At 42.5% G+C, this 18,307-nt stretch overlaps 1 protein-coding gene across 1 annotated transcript in view; it reads right to left on the reverse strand.

Annotated features, from left to right (window-relative positions):
• Window positions 1-18,307, reverse strand: part of LOC105670765 (leucine-rich repeats and immunoglobulin-like domains protein 1) — a 193,235-nt gene that overhangs the window by 129,265 nt on the left and 45,663 nt on the right. Inside the window, exon 2 of the mRNA XM_012364469.2 lies at window positions 3,885-3,959. Coding sequence (XP_012219892.1) covers window positions 3,885-3,959 — 75 coding nt within the window. The remainder of the gene's footprint in view (window positions 1-3,884; window positions 3,960-18,307) is intronic.

Here is an 18,307-nt window from a genome sequence, read left to right on the forward strand (position 1 = left end):
CCATGATATACGGGACGACCTAGATATTCCGGACGGCGACCGGCTTTTCGCGTAATGGGAAAACCGAGGAGTTCAATTAAATACCGGTCCACCGAGCGCCGTGCACCAAAGTCGAGATAACGAAGGGAACAAGGCTTGAACAGAAAAGCCGGAAAGAGTATGACATGGAACACACACGACAACACTATCGGCAAACGCCATAACTGAAGCTAATGAGTATAGAAGTTCGGACGACAGCTAATTTAACTAAAGCAGATTCACCACTGTAACGAGAGCTTAGGCAATGTCATTAAAACATCGACATAAGCATGATTCAGAACGGTTGGAGTATCGTTAAATTATATGTATCAAGTTATATTAATTAAAAAAGCATTCTAACAATTTGTAAATATTATAATTGACATTTTTACAAATGCTATTCTACATTTAAGCATCTAGAACACTTATATCAAAAGCATTGCTTAAATATCATTTCTAAATATGTTTTCTAATCATTAGTTGCAGCGTGACTATATTACGAAAGTATCTCGAAATAAAATAACAATTAGAATGCTTCTCGCTGGAGTACGTTACGTTTGTGCAATGTATTAAAATGTGATTTAATTTAATTTTCAAGCGTTAGAGCGTTTAGCGTTCGACAATTCGCTTCTCGGCACTCGAGCTGATTTTAAAATCGGCTCTTCAAATGCACCGTCGCGCGTTTAACGCGGTCGTACACCTCGTCAGCTCGCGGCGCGAGTTTTACTATATCCGCAACGCCGGCTACTGACGTGCAGTGGAAGTGCAGGTGACACGTGTACGGCGGCGATGGTGGTGGCGGTGGTGGCGGCGGCGGTGGTGGCTAGCCACCGCGATGCAGCGTGTGTATGTGTGTGTGTGTGCGTGAGGCGATTCCCGCCGCCGCGCACAATCGAACACCTGTGCGGTCGCACAGAAAATGACCGTAATTCGAGTCATTATTCTCGTTCTAAAAAAAAGAGCCTCTCTCGCCGGCCGAGACCGTCCCGACTTCCGGTTGCGGGCGAGCATTCCGCTCCGTTGCACGATCGCGCACGGACGAGATGGAATGAATTGGAGATCGATGCTTTTTCACGAGGGCTTTCCGGCGGATTAGGTGGTTTCTGCTGACTGTGACTCGAGATCCTTGAGCGATAACGAAGGATCGAATGTATTTGGGTCGACGTAGCGTCGCTGGTTCCGCGATAAACGGCTCGAGGTAAAACTAATAAGAAAGTTTTATATCGCAATTTTACCATCGCAAAATATAATCAAGAAAAATATTTTTACGATATATACTTCCGCGAGTTAATAAAATATTAATTTTTATTTCGTAAAGTAAATTCTCTCACTTTTGGAAAAGAAGTTTTATCGTATAAATAAAATTATATATAACAACATTCGAAAGTTAAACTTTCCCAGTAAATTATTTGTGAAAATTCCATCATTTTAATCCCATTATTAACAATAATTGGAAAGTTAATAAACGCTTTGTAAGTATAATAATTAGAAATTAAATTACATAAAATGTAATAAAATTTAGCAATGTACAAATCATATTTTAGCACTTTATGCTGATTAATAAAGTAAAAATACTTAATGAGAGATATTCATACTAGATGCAAGTTTGCACTTTTCTTAACAAAATGACTTTTTCCGCTAAGTTGAGGTCGTACCGTCTTTTTCGAGAAGTTCCCAATATCCTTCACTAATCTCACATGATTTTTTATCCGTGCTTAAAGATTGGCTTCGTAAAGGGTTAATCGCCACTATTAACCGTAACCTTAAGCTTGGAGCTTAACCCCCGACCTGTCTCCGAACGTTGCTTCTCTTTAATGTCTCGGAAGTCTTGCCAAGACTCGGATAACGAAGGAGCGCGGTTAAGCGGCGAAAAAGCAGCTTAACCTCCTCGCTTCTCGGCCATTTATTTCTTGATGACGCCTTGCCCGCAGCCGCGATCGAACGATAACTTTCGTCGCCCCGGCTGACGATAAGAAGCGACGCTAAACAAAAGCGAAAACGAGATAACGAAATGTTCAGGCGACGAGAAGCTCCGAAAAGAAACTAAAATCGTCGTCGCTTTTGTCGACGCCGTTCTCGTCGTCATTATTGTCGCCGTAGTTATTATCGTTGGTGCGCGCGATGTTTTTTTCCGCATGTCAAGAATTCAACAGGACAAAAATAAGTGTTTCATTTTTGCTCTTACATCGATTTTTGCACCGCGAGTAAATCGCTCATGAAGTGTTTATAAAGAATTCAACGTATCAGCAGCTCGAGACGCACATACGAAGCGGAAGTAAAATGAAAATAGAGGAAAAAGAGGTAAAACTCAAGCTGCGGATACGATGATTCAAGCTGGCTATCACACATCCCGTGATCGATACTCGAGCGGTCGAGAGATATTAAGAAGTTCGGAAGAAGGCGCGATAAATCTGTTTTCCACGCGGATATCATCGAAATTCCGCGGACGTAAGAATGCAAGGGGAAACATACAGAAGGCAGGAAAAGAGATGAAGACAGAGCGACTGAGAAGAATCAAAAGCAGATGGGGGATTGACTGGCTCGTGTCTTCGATTCGGGACTTTGGCGTAAAAGGCGCCGTCGAACCCTCCGATGAAACCGACGCAAAGGGGGTCTTACGCACGCACGCACCGACGTCGAGAGTGACAACGTATACAAATACACGCGTATATGTACCGTAAGAGCGTTCGTGCGTATAGGCGCGATGGACAGGCAGCGCGGAGAGCAGTAGCTATTGTTACGAGTATTATTTGCCGCTAATCAGGATGGGCGGTCGGCTCGAGTGCGGGTGTGTGATCACGTCTTTAAGCAAGCAGTATGTATGTGTGTATACATATATGCTTGTATACATACGCGTGGGTATGCGGGAGTGTGTGTACACGGACACAGAGAGAGAGAGAGAAAGAGAGAGAGAGAAAGAGAGAGAGAGAGAGAGAGAGAGAGAGAGACCGAGATCGAGAGAGATACAAGACGAGGGTCGCGCGTGCTACGCGCAGCTCCTCCGTTGCACACACCACCACCGCGAACGAGACACACCAGCCTGATTGCAGACCCCGTCTTCGTCGGCACCACGCCCTGACCCACGAGATTTTCAAGATACCCGACACACGACCCACAAGCCCCACACTTTATGCGGGGTCAACCAACTCGACCCCTCGTTACGAGCGCGATATCGATACAACAGCGCGGCGCGGCGCACCGAAAGTTTCTTACGACGGTGACGGTACTTAAACGCGGATAAAAAAAAAACGAAGAAGCGTTTATTGTTAGCCTCGGGGCAAACCTCCCTTTAAAAATACATGTAAGTAAATATAAAGGGTCTTTACAATTGCGTGCGTTTACTCAAGCATATAATATCGGAAGTCAAGCAGGAGAAAAAATGAGCAGTTGTCCAGCAACAAGACAATTGTGAATCATAAGTAATTGAAAATGAAATAATATTGGCAAGAGTTGAGAAATTAAACATTAACAAATTTGTCTTTAGAGATGCATGTAGATAGAAGAAATTTGCATTTTATTTCAAATAGATTTTGCTTTGACAGAAGCGTAATTTCAGGCTCAATTACCAAGATATTTAACTTTGAAAAGAAATATTATGTCTAAAAAGATTTTTATTAAGATAAAACTTTAAGTCAAATATGTAATCATGGAAAAAGACATATATCAAATATATCAAATATATCAAATATATATCAAATATAAATATCAAAATAGTTAACAAAAAGTCAATTTATAATAACAAATTGTCAGACGCAATAAAATTTCATTCGCAATTATCCTACTTTGCTGTAACAAATGCATATTACAATAAAGAAGTAAAAAGCGAACAGAAGTGGAACAGAAAAGATATAAAAATAAAGACTCACCCGTGTCGAAGGAAGCGAAGACTCGGCACGATGTTGACAATGCTCCGGTGACTCGTGGTTCTGCCGGTGATTCTTCTGCAACAACAAAATTCGTGATTAGCCCTGGATTGGTTGATACGAACCATCGATTCGGTACTTAAGCTCCCCGGATGTTTGTTCTCGAGAATAATCGCTTGCGATGTATAGGTCGAGCTTAGAGAGAACAAGCTACGACCGAAAAACCGAAACTCTGCGTTACGTGCCGGAGGTCAGGAAATTCGCACGCCAGGCGCTATATTTTGCACATATTCGAGAGTTCAATGTTAGAAAAGTATTTCATGAATCTTAAAAAAAAAAAACGAATAAATTGTGAGCGCCATTTTATAAATGCATATTTATGTATTCAAATATAAATAAATTGTTATTCCGTAATCACATTAGTATTAAAGTTACAATAATATGATATATTTTATGACATATTATAATACAGCATAATTACACGTTGTGACAACCAAGCAAAACTTGTAACAAATAATGTATGGAATAGAAAATCTCAATTTTCATTAATCGATTCTTCTCATTTTTCTACATATTACAATATAGATATATAATTAAAATTATTTTTTACTATATCTTTGATGTTATTGACTAAACATGAGATGACGGCTGATATATCAGCAAATCAAAATAAACGTTATATAGATGACGATATATAGATGATGCTCTGTTTGCAGCCTTTAATAAGTAAACATCACGTAAAATGCATCGCGACATTTCTGTGAAAGCAATGTTTCGAGCGTGACACATCATGTTGGACGGTGCAGCGAATTTAAAAAGTGACTGACACACTGCGGATCCGTATATAATATATTTACATATTAGCGGAATAGAGCGATACCTTCGAATCACATCGCGTATTCGTCCCGGATTATTTCGAAAGGTGAGAGATGAAAATGCGGTTCTCCGCAGTACGTCGTCCATCGTGCGCCTTCAATTTTCATTAAGCAAAACGCATTATAAAAATTAGACATCATCAAAAGACAAAGTGATGATCAATAATGACCGAATAGAATTCGTGCGCATTAAAATTGAATCAATTTCAACTAACGCCCTCGATGTATGAAGTATTCTCCACATCCCAGATATATTTCCTCGTTATTCAATTTTACGAATAATATCTGAATACGCGCAGTTTGATAGATCTGATCAGTTTTTGATAGCTTTTCCCTTTATTCCGATTGCGCGAGACACCGTAGCGATGCGTAAGGCGTCGTTCGAGGAGAATTATTCCAAGCAGCGCGCGAGAGCGCGATATCGAGAAGACGATGGAATTTCTGCCGACGAAATTCTTGCGCCAGCCGAGGAATTTCCGGACTAAAGAAATCGGGAGCCGGCACACGGCAGCGGTACAAGGAGTGATCTGCGTATTTCGCGTCAAATCGACGAAAGTCGTTTCCAAGCTGTTAGCGGGAGTTCGAAATAGTTCGGTGAAGAAAGCGGCAAAACTGACATCACCCGCGAGCGGTATTTGCGAGCGGAATCGCGTTGCGGCTCGGCCGACCGCGGCTTCCCACGGACAGGCGCCGGAAGTGCCGTACCTCCGAGACATGGTACGTACATACACACCCGGGGTTAATTCGACAGTTGCCGGCGTTGTGGAGGTCGAGAATGTTCTCTCTCGGATTCTATCCGAAGTATTCCGAGTATAGAACGCGTACCGCCGCAAACTGACCGCCAACTGGCGATTTTTGAGGAATCCGAAGGTGACTGACGCGCCGCCTCCACCCTGATCGCTCGATATCGATCTCTCCGCGGATTTGAGGAGGAATCGTGTTCTGACCGCCGAATCGGAGCATCGGGAGATAATTCCCTCGCATATAGGTATACATACACACCCGCACGAAAATCGATGCTATTCCGGTACGACGCGTTTACGCGCTAATGCCGAGGCGGTTTAACTCGCCGCTAATGTCATTGGCTATCGAAACAATGGATAAGATTGTTAATCTCAAACTTAACAATGTATTTTATAACAGCTTTATATTCTCGTATTTTAATATCATCAGCTGCAATGATTTATTGTTAATTAATGCATTTTTTCAATTCTGTATCTGAATTATACATAAAAAAATAACTATTATATTTTTTCATGTCATATCATTTTAAATACATTTCCATATTTTGCAAAGTTAATATATAAATGTGCACAGCGAGAGATTTTCGCACCTATTCGTTTTCAAATGTAAATCTTTCCTCGAGCTTGAAAAATGCAGATAAAGACTTTAATTTGCACGAACATGAAAAATATTGAATTTATCTCTCTAATTTCCACTTCAAAAAAGCACATATGATACATTTTCTGCAGTTTGTGATATTTTTCGAAATCGCAAACAGATTTTTGTAGCATATTGCAGACGTCCACAGTATTCCGACGGAACTTTATGATGCATGCTCAGTCTTAATTAAGCTCATGCATCTTCCTGGATGCGCCTCTTGAAAAATACTGCAAAAGTTTGTTCTAACACACGTCTATCATGAACGGTCAAAGTGACTCTCGACGCGTTACCTAGAATTTTCATATCGTACATATAACTTTAACTAGATTGACATATTATACCGTTGGTTTCAAAGAATGTTTTCTTCTTTTTTTTTCAATTCCCATCGCGAAACTTGTCGGAAGCTGCGTAAGTAATAGTGGGCACGTGAAAACAAGAAATGGCGAATTATAGAGCGCGAAAGAAATCGCGCTCGACATGCGGAGACAATGCCGAATACGCGCTCCCGTTGTAATTCGAGCGCGAAACTACAGGGGAGACTTCCTCTCCGAGACATGTATCTCGGTCTCCGAGATAACGTATAGTCGCGTCGTTTGTCACAGAATCTCGCTACGCACGCCCCCGTTCTTGCACCCACATCTTCTCGCATGCCCGTGGGTTTCCGGTTACCGCACGAAGACCGACTCCATTGCGGATCATTAAAGAATTTCCAACTGCAGCCTTATGGCACATATTTCTTAACGTGCAATTTAACTTCAGTTGCAAAATATGCATTCTATATTTTTCGTATTTGCATTGATATTTGTTATAATTCTAGATGCAGATATTATCTAGACAACATCTATATTGATTAGTATTACCTAGCAGTTGTTTCATTTCTATAAGAATCTCTTAGTATTATAAAATTGTGTGATATTTTTCGAAATTAAGATTTCAAACAAATAAATATAAATTTTACATTAGTTGAGAAAAAAAGAAAATAGTATGTATTGCATCATTGAACTCTGAGGAAACTAGTACAGTATTAGCATTGACAATAATTTCATGTTTTTGCTTCAGTGAAGAAATTCCGAATCAAGTCTCTAAGCACATGAGGAATGGCGAAAGTACGTGAATTCATGTACTATACGAATTCATATACTACACGACGCCATAAAATAACGCGAAAAACAACGTCGACGTGCGCGACTCAAAAATTCCAGCAGACATGAGGCGAAGTCGCGGGCGCCGCGTATCTGCTTATAATTCGAGTGTAAAATCGCAAAATAACGCGACGAGAAATTCCGATGCCGACAGCTCGGGAATTCGGAGGCGGTGGGAAACTAAGTTTCCATAGGCTGTATATTTCATGTCGGTGGGAGGTGCAGAACCGCAAAATAATAGGAACGCCGCCCCTTTTCGTAGACGCGCGCGTCTTCTCGAATCGACCGTGCGAGTTGCGAGCCTCTCTCTCTCTTCCTCCCCCCCTCCCCCCTCTCTATCTCGCATTCCACGGGTTTCTAACCCGCTCGAAGAAAAATATCGGCACGCCCGAGGCCGCGAGGAAAGAAAGAGGGCGAATCCGCCGAGTTGCTGGAAGTAACGCACGAAGACGAACGAGCGTCGTCCGAATTCCGCGCGCCGTAAATCCGCGCGACGCCGACTGATCCGCTTCGCCGGTAAAAGAGGAAGATCGTTGGGGATCGGAAAGGTAAACAGAGTAGACACATACACATCGAGGTGAGCGAACAAGAATGAGAAAGAGAGAAACACAAGAAGAGAAAGAGAAAGAGAAAGTGAGAGAGGGAGAGAGAGAGAGAGAGAACTATCGGGACTTCCACGGGAATTCCGTAAGTCGTGCGTTCTCGTGCTGTAAATCGAGCCCGAAACCAGGCAGCAACAACGGCAGCGGACCGCCGAGAGATACCCAACCCCTCGGTGCTCTCGCGTGTATCTCGATACGTTACCCCTTTCCGGACAGAGGGGCGAGGGTCGAGAAGAGAGCCGCAGAGCTCGAGACGGGTCGAGGTTGGGAGACGATTGCTTTGCACTTCTGTGCACGCCCTCGGGGCAATCGTAAGTTGAGATACCTAGTAGGGTATCCACCCCCCTCCCTCAATCGTTGTACCCCTTCTGCGTCCCCACACCCTCGGTCTTCCATCTACCCTCGTTCGTTCGTTCGCTCGCTCGCTTGCTCGCGCTCTTGGCTCTGTTCGTACTTCTCTCTTCTGGTGCTCCTCTCCTCGGTGGCGACGCCGAAGTCTGGAGCCCCGAATGCAACCGGCACCCGCGAGAAGGAGGCAAAGGAGGTCGAGGGGCGCGGAGACAAGGAGGCGAGAGATCGATCGCTCGAACGTGCTTTCGGCATCGTCGAATATTACCTACCACCTATATTCCCGGCCACATAGCCGGTGTATGTACGTACGTAATACTCTCCGAGGGAGGGTACGTATGAGTGGGGTAGATAGGTGTACGTGTACGGGGTGTCCCACACCTACCTACCTACCTGCGAGCCTTCAGCCTCTCGGATGATAGAGAGCCGTGACTAAGAAGAATGACGGTTGTTACAAAGTGGGAGGCATCAATAGCTATTGAGTTAGAAGCGATCGAAAGTCGACGAGAGTTTTGATGAATTAAGCTCCGCGGCGTATAAATGGATAACAGAATCTCCCTTTTATCCCGCTTTCGGGAGAACTTCGGCCGAAGTTTAATCTGAGCTTTAATTGCGAAAGTAACGCTGCAATTTATGGAAAAAACTCGTCGGCGATGTTCGAGCGAAAATCACTTTTATAATTTACCGAGGAACCAACGATTCGGTCGCGCTCGCGTGTTAACCCCGAGACACCCTATACACGCGATCGTATGCGCGCCAAGCGCGTATGTTATGTGATATAATACGCGGTGTATGTCCGCGGGGGTGTATACATAACGGATAGGTAATATATACATAACGCAGACCGCGACCAAGGACCCGCCGCGCGCACGGGGAAGATGAGGTACGGAGGTATTGTTGAGCGACAATAGCTGTGATTCGTGGGCCATCTGTCCGCCTGTGGTTCGAAAATTGCGCGGAAAATCGAAAGCGCACCGCCGTGCCGCGAGAAAGGGCGAGGGGTGCAGGGGGGGGGGGTGCATCTGGTGTATTACGGCTCTCAGCATTATCGCGCGGGATATCGAGAGCTCGTGAAGTGGCTGAAGAATTTTCGTTCGGGATATCGACGGTCGCGGTGCCACGAGAGAGAAAGAGAGACAGAGAGAGAGGGAGAGGAGAAAAATCCGAGGAGAAATTGGATACCCGCGATACTTCGCGAGTTGAACGCGAACGGTAACTTGTGTTTTACATTTAATAAAACGAAACGGGGGTTACGTCGCGCTGCCGCAATGTACTGTCGAGTCTTTAGCCACGACTCTTTTTTTATCAAGTTTATAATCCAAGCGCTTCGATACGCGTAATTCCCTCGGAATCGATCCTAGGGGATTAACCCTTTGTGAGTCCACGGACGAAAATGACATAATGATTTATACCATCGATATACATTTCTCAAAACATTCGTCGAAGAAAAGCAATATATATATATATATATGATTCTCTTTTATTCCCTCCCGATGTGGTTTCCGCTCGCTGAAGTTTCGCGGATTGACGAGGATTATGAATGGCATCGCCGTCGATAATCGTCGAATATAGATATAAGATCGATAAAAATAAAACGCACATGAAAAAGGGGATGATGTTCTCGTGTGAATTCGAACATAATACTTCTCCATAGGTAATATCTCCAGTCGAGTTTCTACTCGCTGGAAAGAATCCGCAGTGAAACACGTGTTACACGAGCAGTCCGTGCAAGGAACGGCGCACCGGTGCCACGCGAGTAAATTATAGATAAGGCAAGAAGGCAGGCACTTCATTTTCGTGCGGATTATTCGTAAGATTGCACGCGGGTTGCGCGCCAGCCGGTCGCTCTTGCGGATAACTCTCTTCCGCGCTCTCGGACAAGCGGTTTCGGAGCAGTACGCATGTCGCCGGCGTTCGTCGTTTTGCGCGGCTGCTAAGCTGGCGTTGGTACAATAATTGACTTCTTCAACTTATCCGGATTTTTGTCGCCCGTCGCTGCAATCACCTTACTCCCTCCCGGCTTTATTTTCGTTTCTATTACTCCTTTTCCTCGTCCCTCGTCCTCCAGTTTCCTCCTCCGTTCTATTCAGCGGAACTTTATTTCCTCCGCGCGCCGACTAGCGGATCTCTAGCACCGCGTTTTTAAAGTAAATAAAACTTTTTCGTCGACTCTCCTCTGATCCCCTCCATTCGAATGCCAGAGTACCGATGACGGCCGTCACTCCGTGAATATGTACCCGAGTGACGGCAGAGACGCTGAAAAACGTATTTAGACTCGAGTGGTAGCTATACACGTCGTGACGATTACGTCATGTAAAACGCGGACTTTCTGCTATCAATCCGAAGGTTTTCAATATGCGGTTTTTTTTCGAGATAACAGATAAAAAAGCTGTGCATTTTTTTACATATACTCACACATAAAATTTATTGAAAAAAAAAACTTTCCAATATTGTTTTAATTTAAAAGTTAATTTTAAAATAGAAGAATGCTAAACGAGTTAAGTATTTTATCAAACTTGCTGCGATAAGTGACCGCGAAAGTATTTGAAAACTTATGTAGATAATGCGCAATTTGTTCAATATCGTGGAAGAACATGCGATGCGAGAAATTGAGTCTCGAAATAATATGGAAATATATGAAGCGCAGCAGTACGATTCCGCAATATTCTATTGCATGGTACACATTAAGTAATTCTCTTATAAGCTCCGGATCTACGATTGTTTTAACGGTCTCCGTGAGCCCCGACGACACGCTTTATTCGGCAAATGTGATGAAAAACGAGCAACGGGCGCGGCAACGACGCGACGCAGATCACAGTAGCGATTCCATATCAAGTACCAAAGGATCATTCGAGTATTAAGGCTGATCCGTATTCGTCGACACGGTGCGCTTATTCGCCGCTCTCGTAATGCTCGATAGCTACACACGTATATAAGCCTCATCCGTCCTCAAACCGGGAAAGCGGCGCTCTCGAGAGCCTCTAAAGGGTGAGTGTCGATTTAAGCGGAACCGTGCGCCCTACATTCGCCTGTGCTGTACATGTACATATGTGTGCACGTTGGCTCGTTACCAGCTAAGGAATTCGATACGCTGTGAGACACAACGCCTCTCGATTGAAACCAAGTTTCGTTTGGAAAATTTGACACTACTTTCGTGAGAGAAATTTTGAGTCAACAAACTACTTAATATTTCACTTTGTTATGACACTATTTCTACGCTCAAAATTTACCGAGATTAATTGTTCTTCGTAATTCTTCATTATCAAACGTCACCCAACTTTGACAAAAAAACAAAAAATAATAATAAACGACCGGTCATTCGGCGGTACACCTGCCTTGCGATGCTTCTACAAGTCGACATTTATTCTTTGTCATCGTTGTCATGCCAAAGTTTTTGTCCAAGCTAACACGGTTCGTCAAAAGAGCTGGACATTTCAAACGCTTTTTCCCAGGCGCGCATATTTTCGGAATTTTCTCTATTCACGGCTATTTAAACCCTCCCGTCTGCAATGCTCTTGTTGCGACAGTAACAACAATTGTCCCGTGCCCGTCGTAAATCCCTCGCCAAGTAACTTTAAACATGCGCGCCGCAGCTGCGAGTGTAAACCTCGTCCCGTGTCAAATCACGAAACGCCACTCCTCGTGCTAGCCATAAAGCGAGGATTTAATTTAAAGAGCAGGATGCACACAGTTCTGTCGCCTGACAAACTGTAGAGTAGAAGGAATTCAAATTTCAGGAAGAACTTGCATTTAAATAATCGCCCGGACAATCGCGATAATTACCCTTTCAAAGGATGGTTGCCATTCCTCGAGGATCATTATCTTTGAACGTTATTAACAGTTGGCTAATTTCGATTATTAAAGCGAGATTTTCTGCGTCCTGAGAAAACGACTTACGTTCCAAAAATAGAATATTTTTCGTCAAGCTGTTTCCGCGAAAATATTTTCTTTATCTAAATTTTTTACGACCGTGAAATTATTCGGGATCTTTAAGAATTCCTGGTATTTTGCATAATAAATTAAGGCGCGGTAATCTAGGAGTTAACTTGCGAAGATGCCGAGGGGTTTGTTTTCAAAGTCCATCAAACGTGTTACGGCGACGATGCATAACGGCGCCGGCATTACGACGCCTATGAACGCGGTAAACAAGGTAATTAAGACTCGCCGGGAGAGAGAAAAGGATGATTACAAGATGGGCAATAAGAATATAATAGCGCGAACTCGATAACCGCGATACGAAGGTGAAGCGACGCCTTAACGTTGCATGATTAACGTCCCAAAATTGCAACGAGGCGGGTTGTGTAATACACCGACCTCACTGACTTCGAGAACTTTGCCCTCGCTTGACTCGCTTTAAATATAAACTTTATCACATTCTGCCAGCATAACAACACTGCAACATTATATATAAGATGCTTTTAAAGCACTATAATTACTCTTATCTTTATTCAACTATTTTATTCTCATTCTATATCTCCTGCGCTTTCTTATTTTAATAAATAAGAATATTATGTTCAAAGTATTGATGCACGGTTAAATTATATTCTTCTAATTTATAATTAAATCCGGCTTTTCAATATTGTATTATTATGACCTCCTAAGTTTCCTTTGCAAATTTTCAAAATACTAAAATATTTATAAATATGTACACTCCCTCTCTATCTATCCATTTATTCAACAAAAAGTGCTTCGTAATACAAACAGTGCTATAAACGTACTATGTTGAGAGGAGAAGTAAACACATTCCTTATATTTAGTCGATATCTATTTCTACGACGTATCTTTGATTCCATTCCATTAAACGCGCCGCACTAATCCTGCAAATTATACTATTCGCTGATCGCACAATCGCGTCTATAAATATCGTGCAATAACAGTCATAAAAATCCGTGTTAACAGCGTACTGTGGCAGATGAAATTGAACGATGCACGCTTAAAAATAAAAAAAAAAATAAAAAGAGAACACGTTCGGGGAAAAAGCACATTTCGTCGTCATTGCAAACCGCAGTTACGCATTTTGTTAAATTCGTACACGGTACGTGCTGTGTATTGCAGTGATTGACTCGCCAATGGCGATCGTCGCGGAAAAGTGCATCAAACCCGAGGGGAGGTAATCCATCCCGCCCCCTGTCAACCTCTTTCAAACGCAATATGCTGCACGCACGTGACCGCGATAAACAATGATTAAAACTCGAAAGGAATAAAACAACGCCGGATGCATAATAAAAAAAAAAAAAAATAGAGAGTGCGAGATGCATCGTCAGAGGATGCACGCACATTCGCGCCCTGTGCGCGCGTGCGCGTGTAAATTCGCAGCGAATATGTGTATTATTGCGGATCCGACGCGCTGGAGTTTGTTAAACACGGCGTGATTTATGGCCGCGCCGGGGATAAAACACGTTCGATGCGACAGCGTCGCGGTGCCTCGTTATATCCCGCGATATTACTATTTTGGACCGCTGCATGTATGAGCGCGTGTGCGCGAGTAACGCCATCGGGTTAACTAATAACGCATTTTTCGCTCTTCCTCTCCCTCTCTCTCTCTCTTTCTCTCCCGCTCCATCATACTTTCTTTCTTCTTCCTCTTTTTTTTTATCGGTCTCTTTTCCTTCTCCGGGTACCCGGCGCCGCACAGATGCCACGCACCGTCCGACGGCTGTAACGAATAGCCTCGAGAGTGGCGTGAATCAGCTCCGGGTTGATCGTTAATAGGACGTGCTTTCGGACCTGACTCACGTTTTCCTGGCAGCTCTCTTTCCCCGATGCCCGAGGGCTGTCTTAAGGTCGGTAAGATGGTTAATCAAGGCGGACGAAGATCCGCACAAAGTGAGATAAACTCCCATGCATATATAAATAAAGAAACTAAAATAAACTAAAATATACAAGCGTGTAGAATGTAAAATAAACCAATGTAATTTGACTTCACCATAATAGTTGAGTGTTAAACAGAATCACTCAACATTCTCGGGATTGTGATGCTAATTGTTCACCATTGCAATACAGTCCAATCATATCGTATTCCCCGCGGTGCCAATTATACCACGGTGCGTGCTCCCCTTAATTTAAATACACGCTAACGAAATTTTGTGGTGCCTCATAATCTCGCATTCCCTACGCGGAGATGAGAAGAGCACTGTCAATTGTCCCTGTAATCTTTCCAGCGGATCATGTCGCTTTTCACAAAAGAACGACTGAAAATCGGAAATTGGATTCCTTCGCAAAGGAGAATCAACGATTGTACTCGCATTTCAGTCCACACTGTGGCACGTCCGCACTTTATCTTGTCCCACTTTACTTTGTCCTTATCAAAATACTCGTCGCTATCCGTACAACCCGTCTTTAAGGCGGATCCCTAGGTAACGCAAGCTAGGACGGGCTCAGGCTAAATTTCTGGCAGGAACGGAGAGCAGGTATGACGGAATTTCGGAGAGGGTAAAAGATACTGCTACGTGAGCCTCGGGCCGGATGTCGTGTCACGCGACGATAAGCGCGAACGGCTCGCGATACGGTCGTACACCGGTAAATATACGCGCGCGCACACAGACACACGACGTACGTGTGGACGCTCGGGCCGCGTCAGCGGACTCAGAGAAGTCTCACGCGCGCCGGCACAATGGTCGCCTTTGTCGCGTTTAGCCCGAGTTAGCGAGCGCGAACGGCTGGACGCGCGAGCTTTCTTCCGATTTTAAGGAATTTTCTCGTGCTCGAGATGCCGCATTCACGGCGCTTTGTCGGCGTTACAATGGCCACGCGCGCGGACGTCGTACCTTTGACTGCGTGCGCGAAATCCGACGCCTTTCGCCGAGAGCGCCTGATGAGATACGGACGTCGGTAAAGGACGCGCGAGAAAATATGGGGCGCCCATTATTATTTCGTAATTAAAGCAAAGCTCGTGAAGCTCGGACTAGCTGGTTTGCCTGATTATGAATTTTTGTTGCCGTAACGACAATGAAGTGATTTACGGAAGCGTCTTTGAGTATCACTCTTTACATACGGAATATTTCCACGGTAAGCTATGTCGTAGAGTCCTTTTAACTCGAGTTTCTTCGTTTCAAAAATGCAATGTTCATGAAAACTAACACCTATAAAATGTACTTAAATAAATATCTTGTTTGCCTGTGGTTGTTTTCGTGGCTGTTTCTCGAGCATAAAATTAAAATGTTGGTTTGCGTTGGGGATCGCTTACAGTTGCAAGAGAGCAAGATATTAAATAAAAAGACTGAGTGACATATATCTTTCCACACGTCGGCTCCAGAATTAAATTGCGATAAACATGTATTCTATTCTAAAAACATTCTCTGCGCACTATTCTCCTTCTTAATAATATAATCTTCAAATGCATTGTTGAAAATCAACGATACAGTAATATGAGACTAAATTAATGATGATATCTTTTGTGTGAGTTTTTTGAGGTATTCTTAAAGGATAAAAAGAAAATTTATTTGTGCGAACTCTTCGGTAAGAATGAATAGTGATAATTCTCGAGCGCTCTGTATAGCGCCGCCAACATTATCTATTCAGGAGAAATCTGGCGTATTCGCACAATGCCTTTTTTCTCGCCTTTAAAGCGCGAAGACGACGATGCGGCGTTCCTTTCTTCAAATTTTAAGGATTCCTGCGGTTAATATTCTCGCCGTTCTTTATGAGCGGCGCGCGAAAACAAGACGATATGCGATTCTCATCATTCTCTTTTTCTAGATGGCAACTCGACGCGCGATCAATCCTGTATAACAAACCACATCGCTGTGAACGAAATAACGAACATAATAAAATAAGGCTCGTTATACCAATTAAACGGTAAAGTGCAGAGTGACATTGTAAAATAGTGCGCAAGTTAAATTAATCAAAAGATAAACGTATTAACATTAACGAAGAAAACCGGGCGAAAATTATGATCTCTGGGATAATTCACGTTGGCGTGCTACGAGCTTCTTTCTTAGCCCCCAGACGCTGGAAAATATATATCAGTATACCCGGAGGCAAGACCATTCTCTCTCTCTTCTTCCCTGCTGGGTCTTTATGGTGGTCAGCAAGATCGCTAGTACGTACTTATTCCATATTGAGACTTATGGGCGTACGTGTTCGTGCTTCGGAATCGACGACTCCGTCGGTCGGAGCTGCCCGAATTTTCCACGTATGATATTTCTACTGTGCAATTCGCACCATAAAAGCCGCGCTTACGAAAGTACGCTCAAAGAGAGATTGCTTGACCGCAATAACCGGTCCAAAAAAGGCTGGTTTGAAAATTAAACTTTACGAGCGTAAGTTGCGTCATAATGAAAAAAAAGTAGGAACGTAAAAATTCGGTAACGTGCACTTTGTGCGTTATTCTTACGTGTTTTGGTTCACCGCAATTGTGATAGTTATGAAAGCGAAAAGAGTAATAATAATCGTTGGACTACCATGAAGTTTCAAAGATGCATTTCTTGGAAGATACGAGTGCGTCCTATTTTCGTTCCTTACATGTGATTTTATTGCGCGCACACAGAGCGAACTTGGATAATAGAGAGAAATTTTGTAGTCCATAAAATTTGTAAAACCACACAAATATTTGAATAGAATAAAAAAAGATTTCAACAATTACTAAATTATATAACAGTATAAAAATTACTTCAATTAAATATTTTATACAAAATTTAATGAATATCGGAAAAGAAATTATATTATCTTTATAAATTAAATGCTCTCTCATATAGAAAAAAATAAAATCATGTATAAATAGGAACGGAAATATATAATACTACATAACAGTAGTCACGATAACGCGAAAATCACAGTCCCATGCGGCAGCAAATTCGCGCATCACTTCCATATTCCCCGGCGCGGCGTAAAAATTCTCGACGGAGGAACCGTCGAACGTCGGAATAATTTGTCCCTGAAGGAGTTACGACCGATCGATTCGCGGTACGATGAACCGACTGTAGTCAGAGCGCGCGAATCCTCTTCCGCGAACGTGAGTCAGGAAGTATAAATACACTCTACGTGTAGAAGCATACATCTAGACGGCATGAGCGTTATAGCGATGCAGTTATGGAAATAAAATATTGATACATTCCGTTTTCGATATCGTTTTAGGTAGATATTGGTTTCGGATATATCGAAATAAATATTGATATTTCAAGCCGATAAATAATTTGGGAAATTTTCTACATCTCGATTAGTACGTTATGTGAACAATCAACGTGTAAAATAAAAGATATTATTAAAAAAGCCAGATTTTATTTTAAAAATGAGCTATTTATATTATTTGTTATATCTAAAAAAGAATGCTGAAAAAATAAAATAATCGATTAATAAAATTATTGGTGAAAAATTCTGTCACAACATGTACATATATTCTTGACTACTAACATTCGAGATTTTTTCATATTTGCTCGTCGTCAAAACAAAATATAATTGAACTTCTTTTTATAATACGGCATAAAATCGATATGCGTTGCATACTTAATGAGAAATATTCGCGGCTAACGAAAACTATTACATCAATATCATTTCCGATACATCCTACTATCTTTTCAAAAAAAAAAATAAAAAAAAAAGAGAAATAAAGAGTGATGCATGGAAATATTATACAAATTTAGAATCTGTTATATGGGGCAACTGTAAATAAAAATAGCTATATACATTACAAAATAGAAAAATACAAAAATACAAAATACAACTTGTAAGTAATTGCAACATGATGACGCATTTTAAAAATATTTATAAGCGTAATAGCGAATTATTTTTATACATTCTGTTATTTAGAAGTGGAACACAATTCGCATCAATTTGTTTTATTTAGAATAATATATTTAAAAAGAGCCTCTGAAATTGCACGATATCTTCATGATTCGCTCTGTATCCTTCTATTTTTGACTCCTCGCGTTGCACAGACACGTTTCTCCCGTTTGCGCTGATAGGCGCACTCCAAGAAGTGCGAATAGGTAGGCAACACAAGTATCTAACTGGTTCGATATCCGGCACGTATTCCATGCGCCTATCCACTTCGCGGCTTTATTTGCACGCAACTATCCCCGACCCAGGCAAGCGTATAGAATTAGAAACAACGTGTAGAGCAAATTCCCAGAGCCCCC

This window comes from Linepithema humile, chromosome 2 (assembly GCF_040581485.1).
Source record: "Linepithema humile isolate Giens D197 chromosome 2, Lhum_UNIL_v1.0, whole genome shotgun sequence".
Lineage (NCBI taxonomy): Eukaryota > Metazoa > Arthropoda > Insecta > Hymenoptera > Formicidae > Linepithema > Linepithema humile.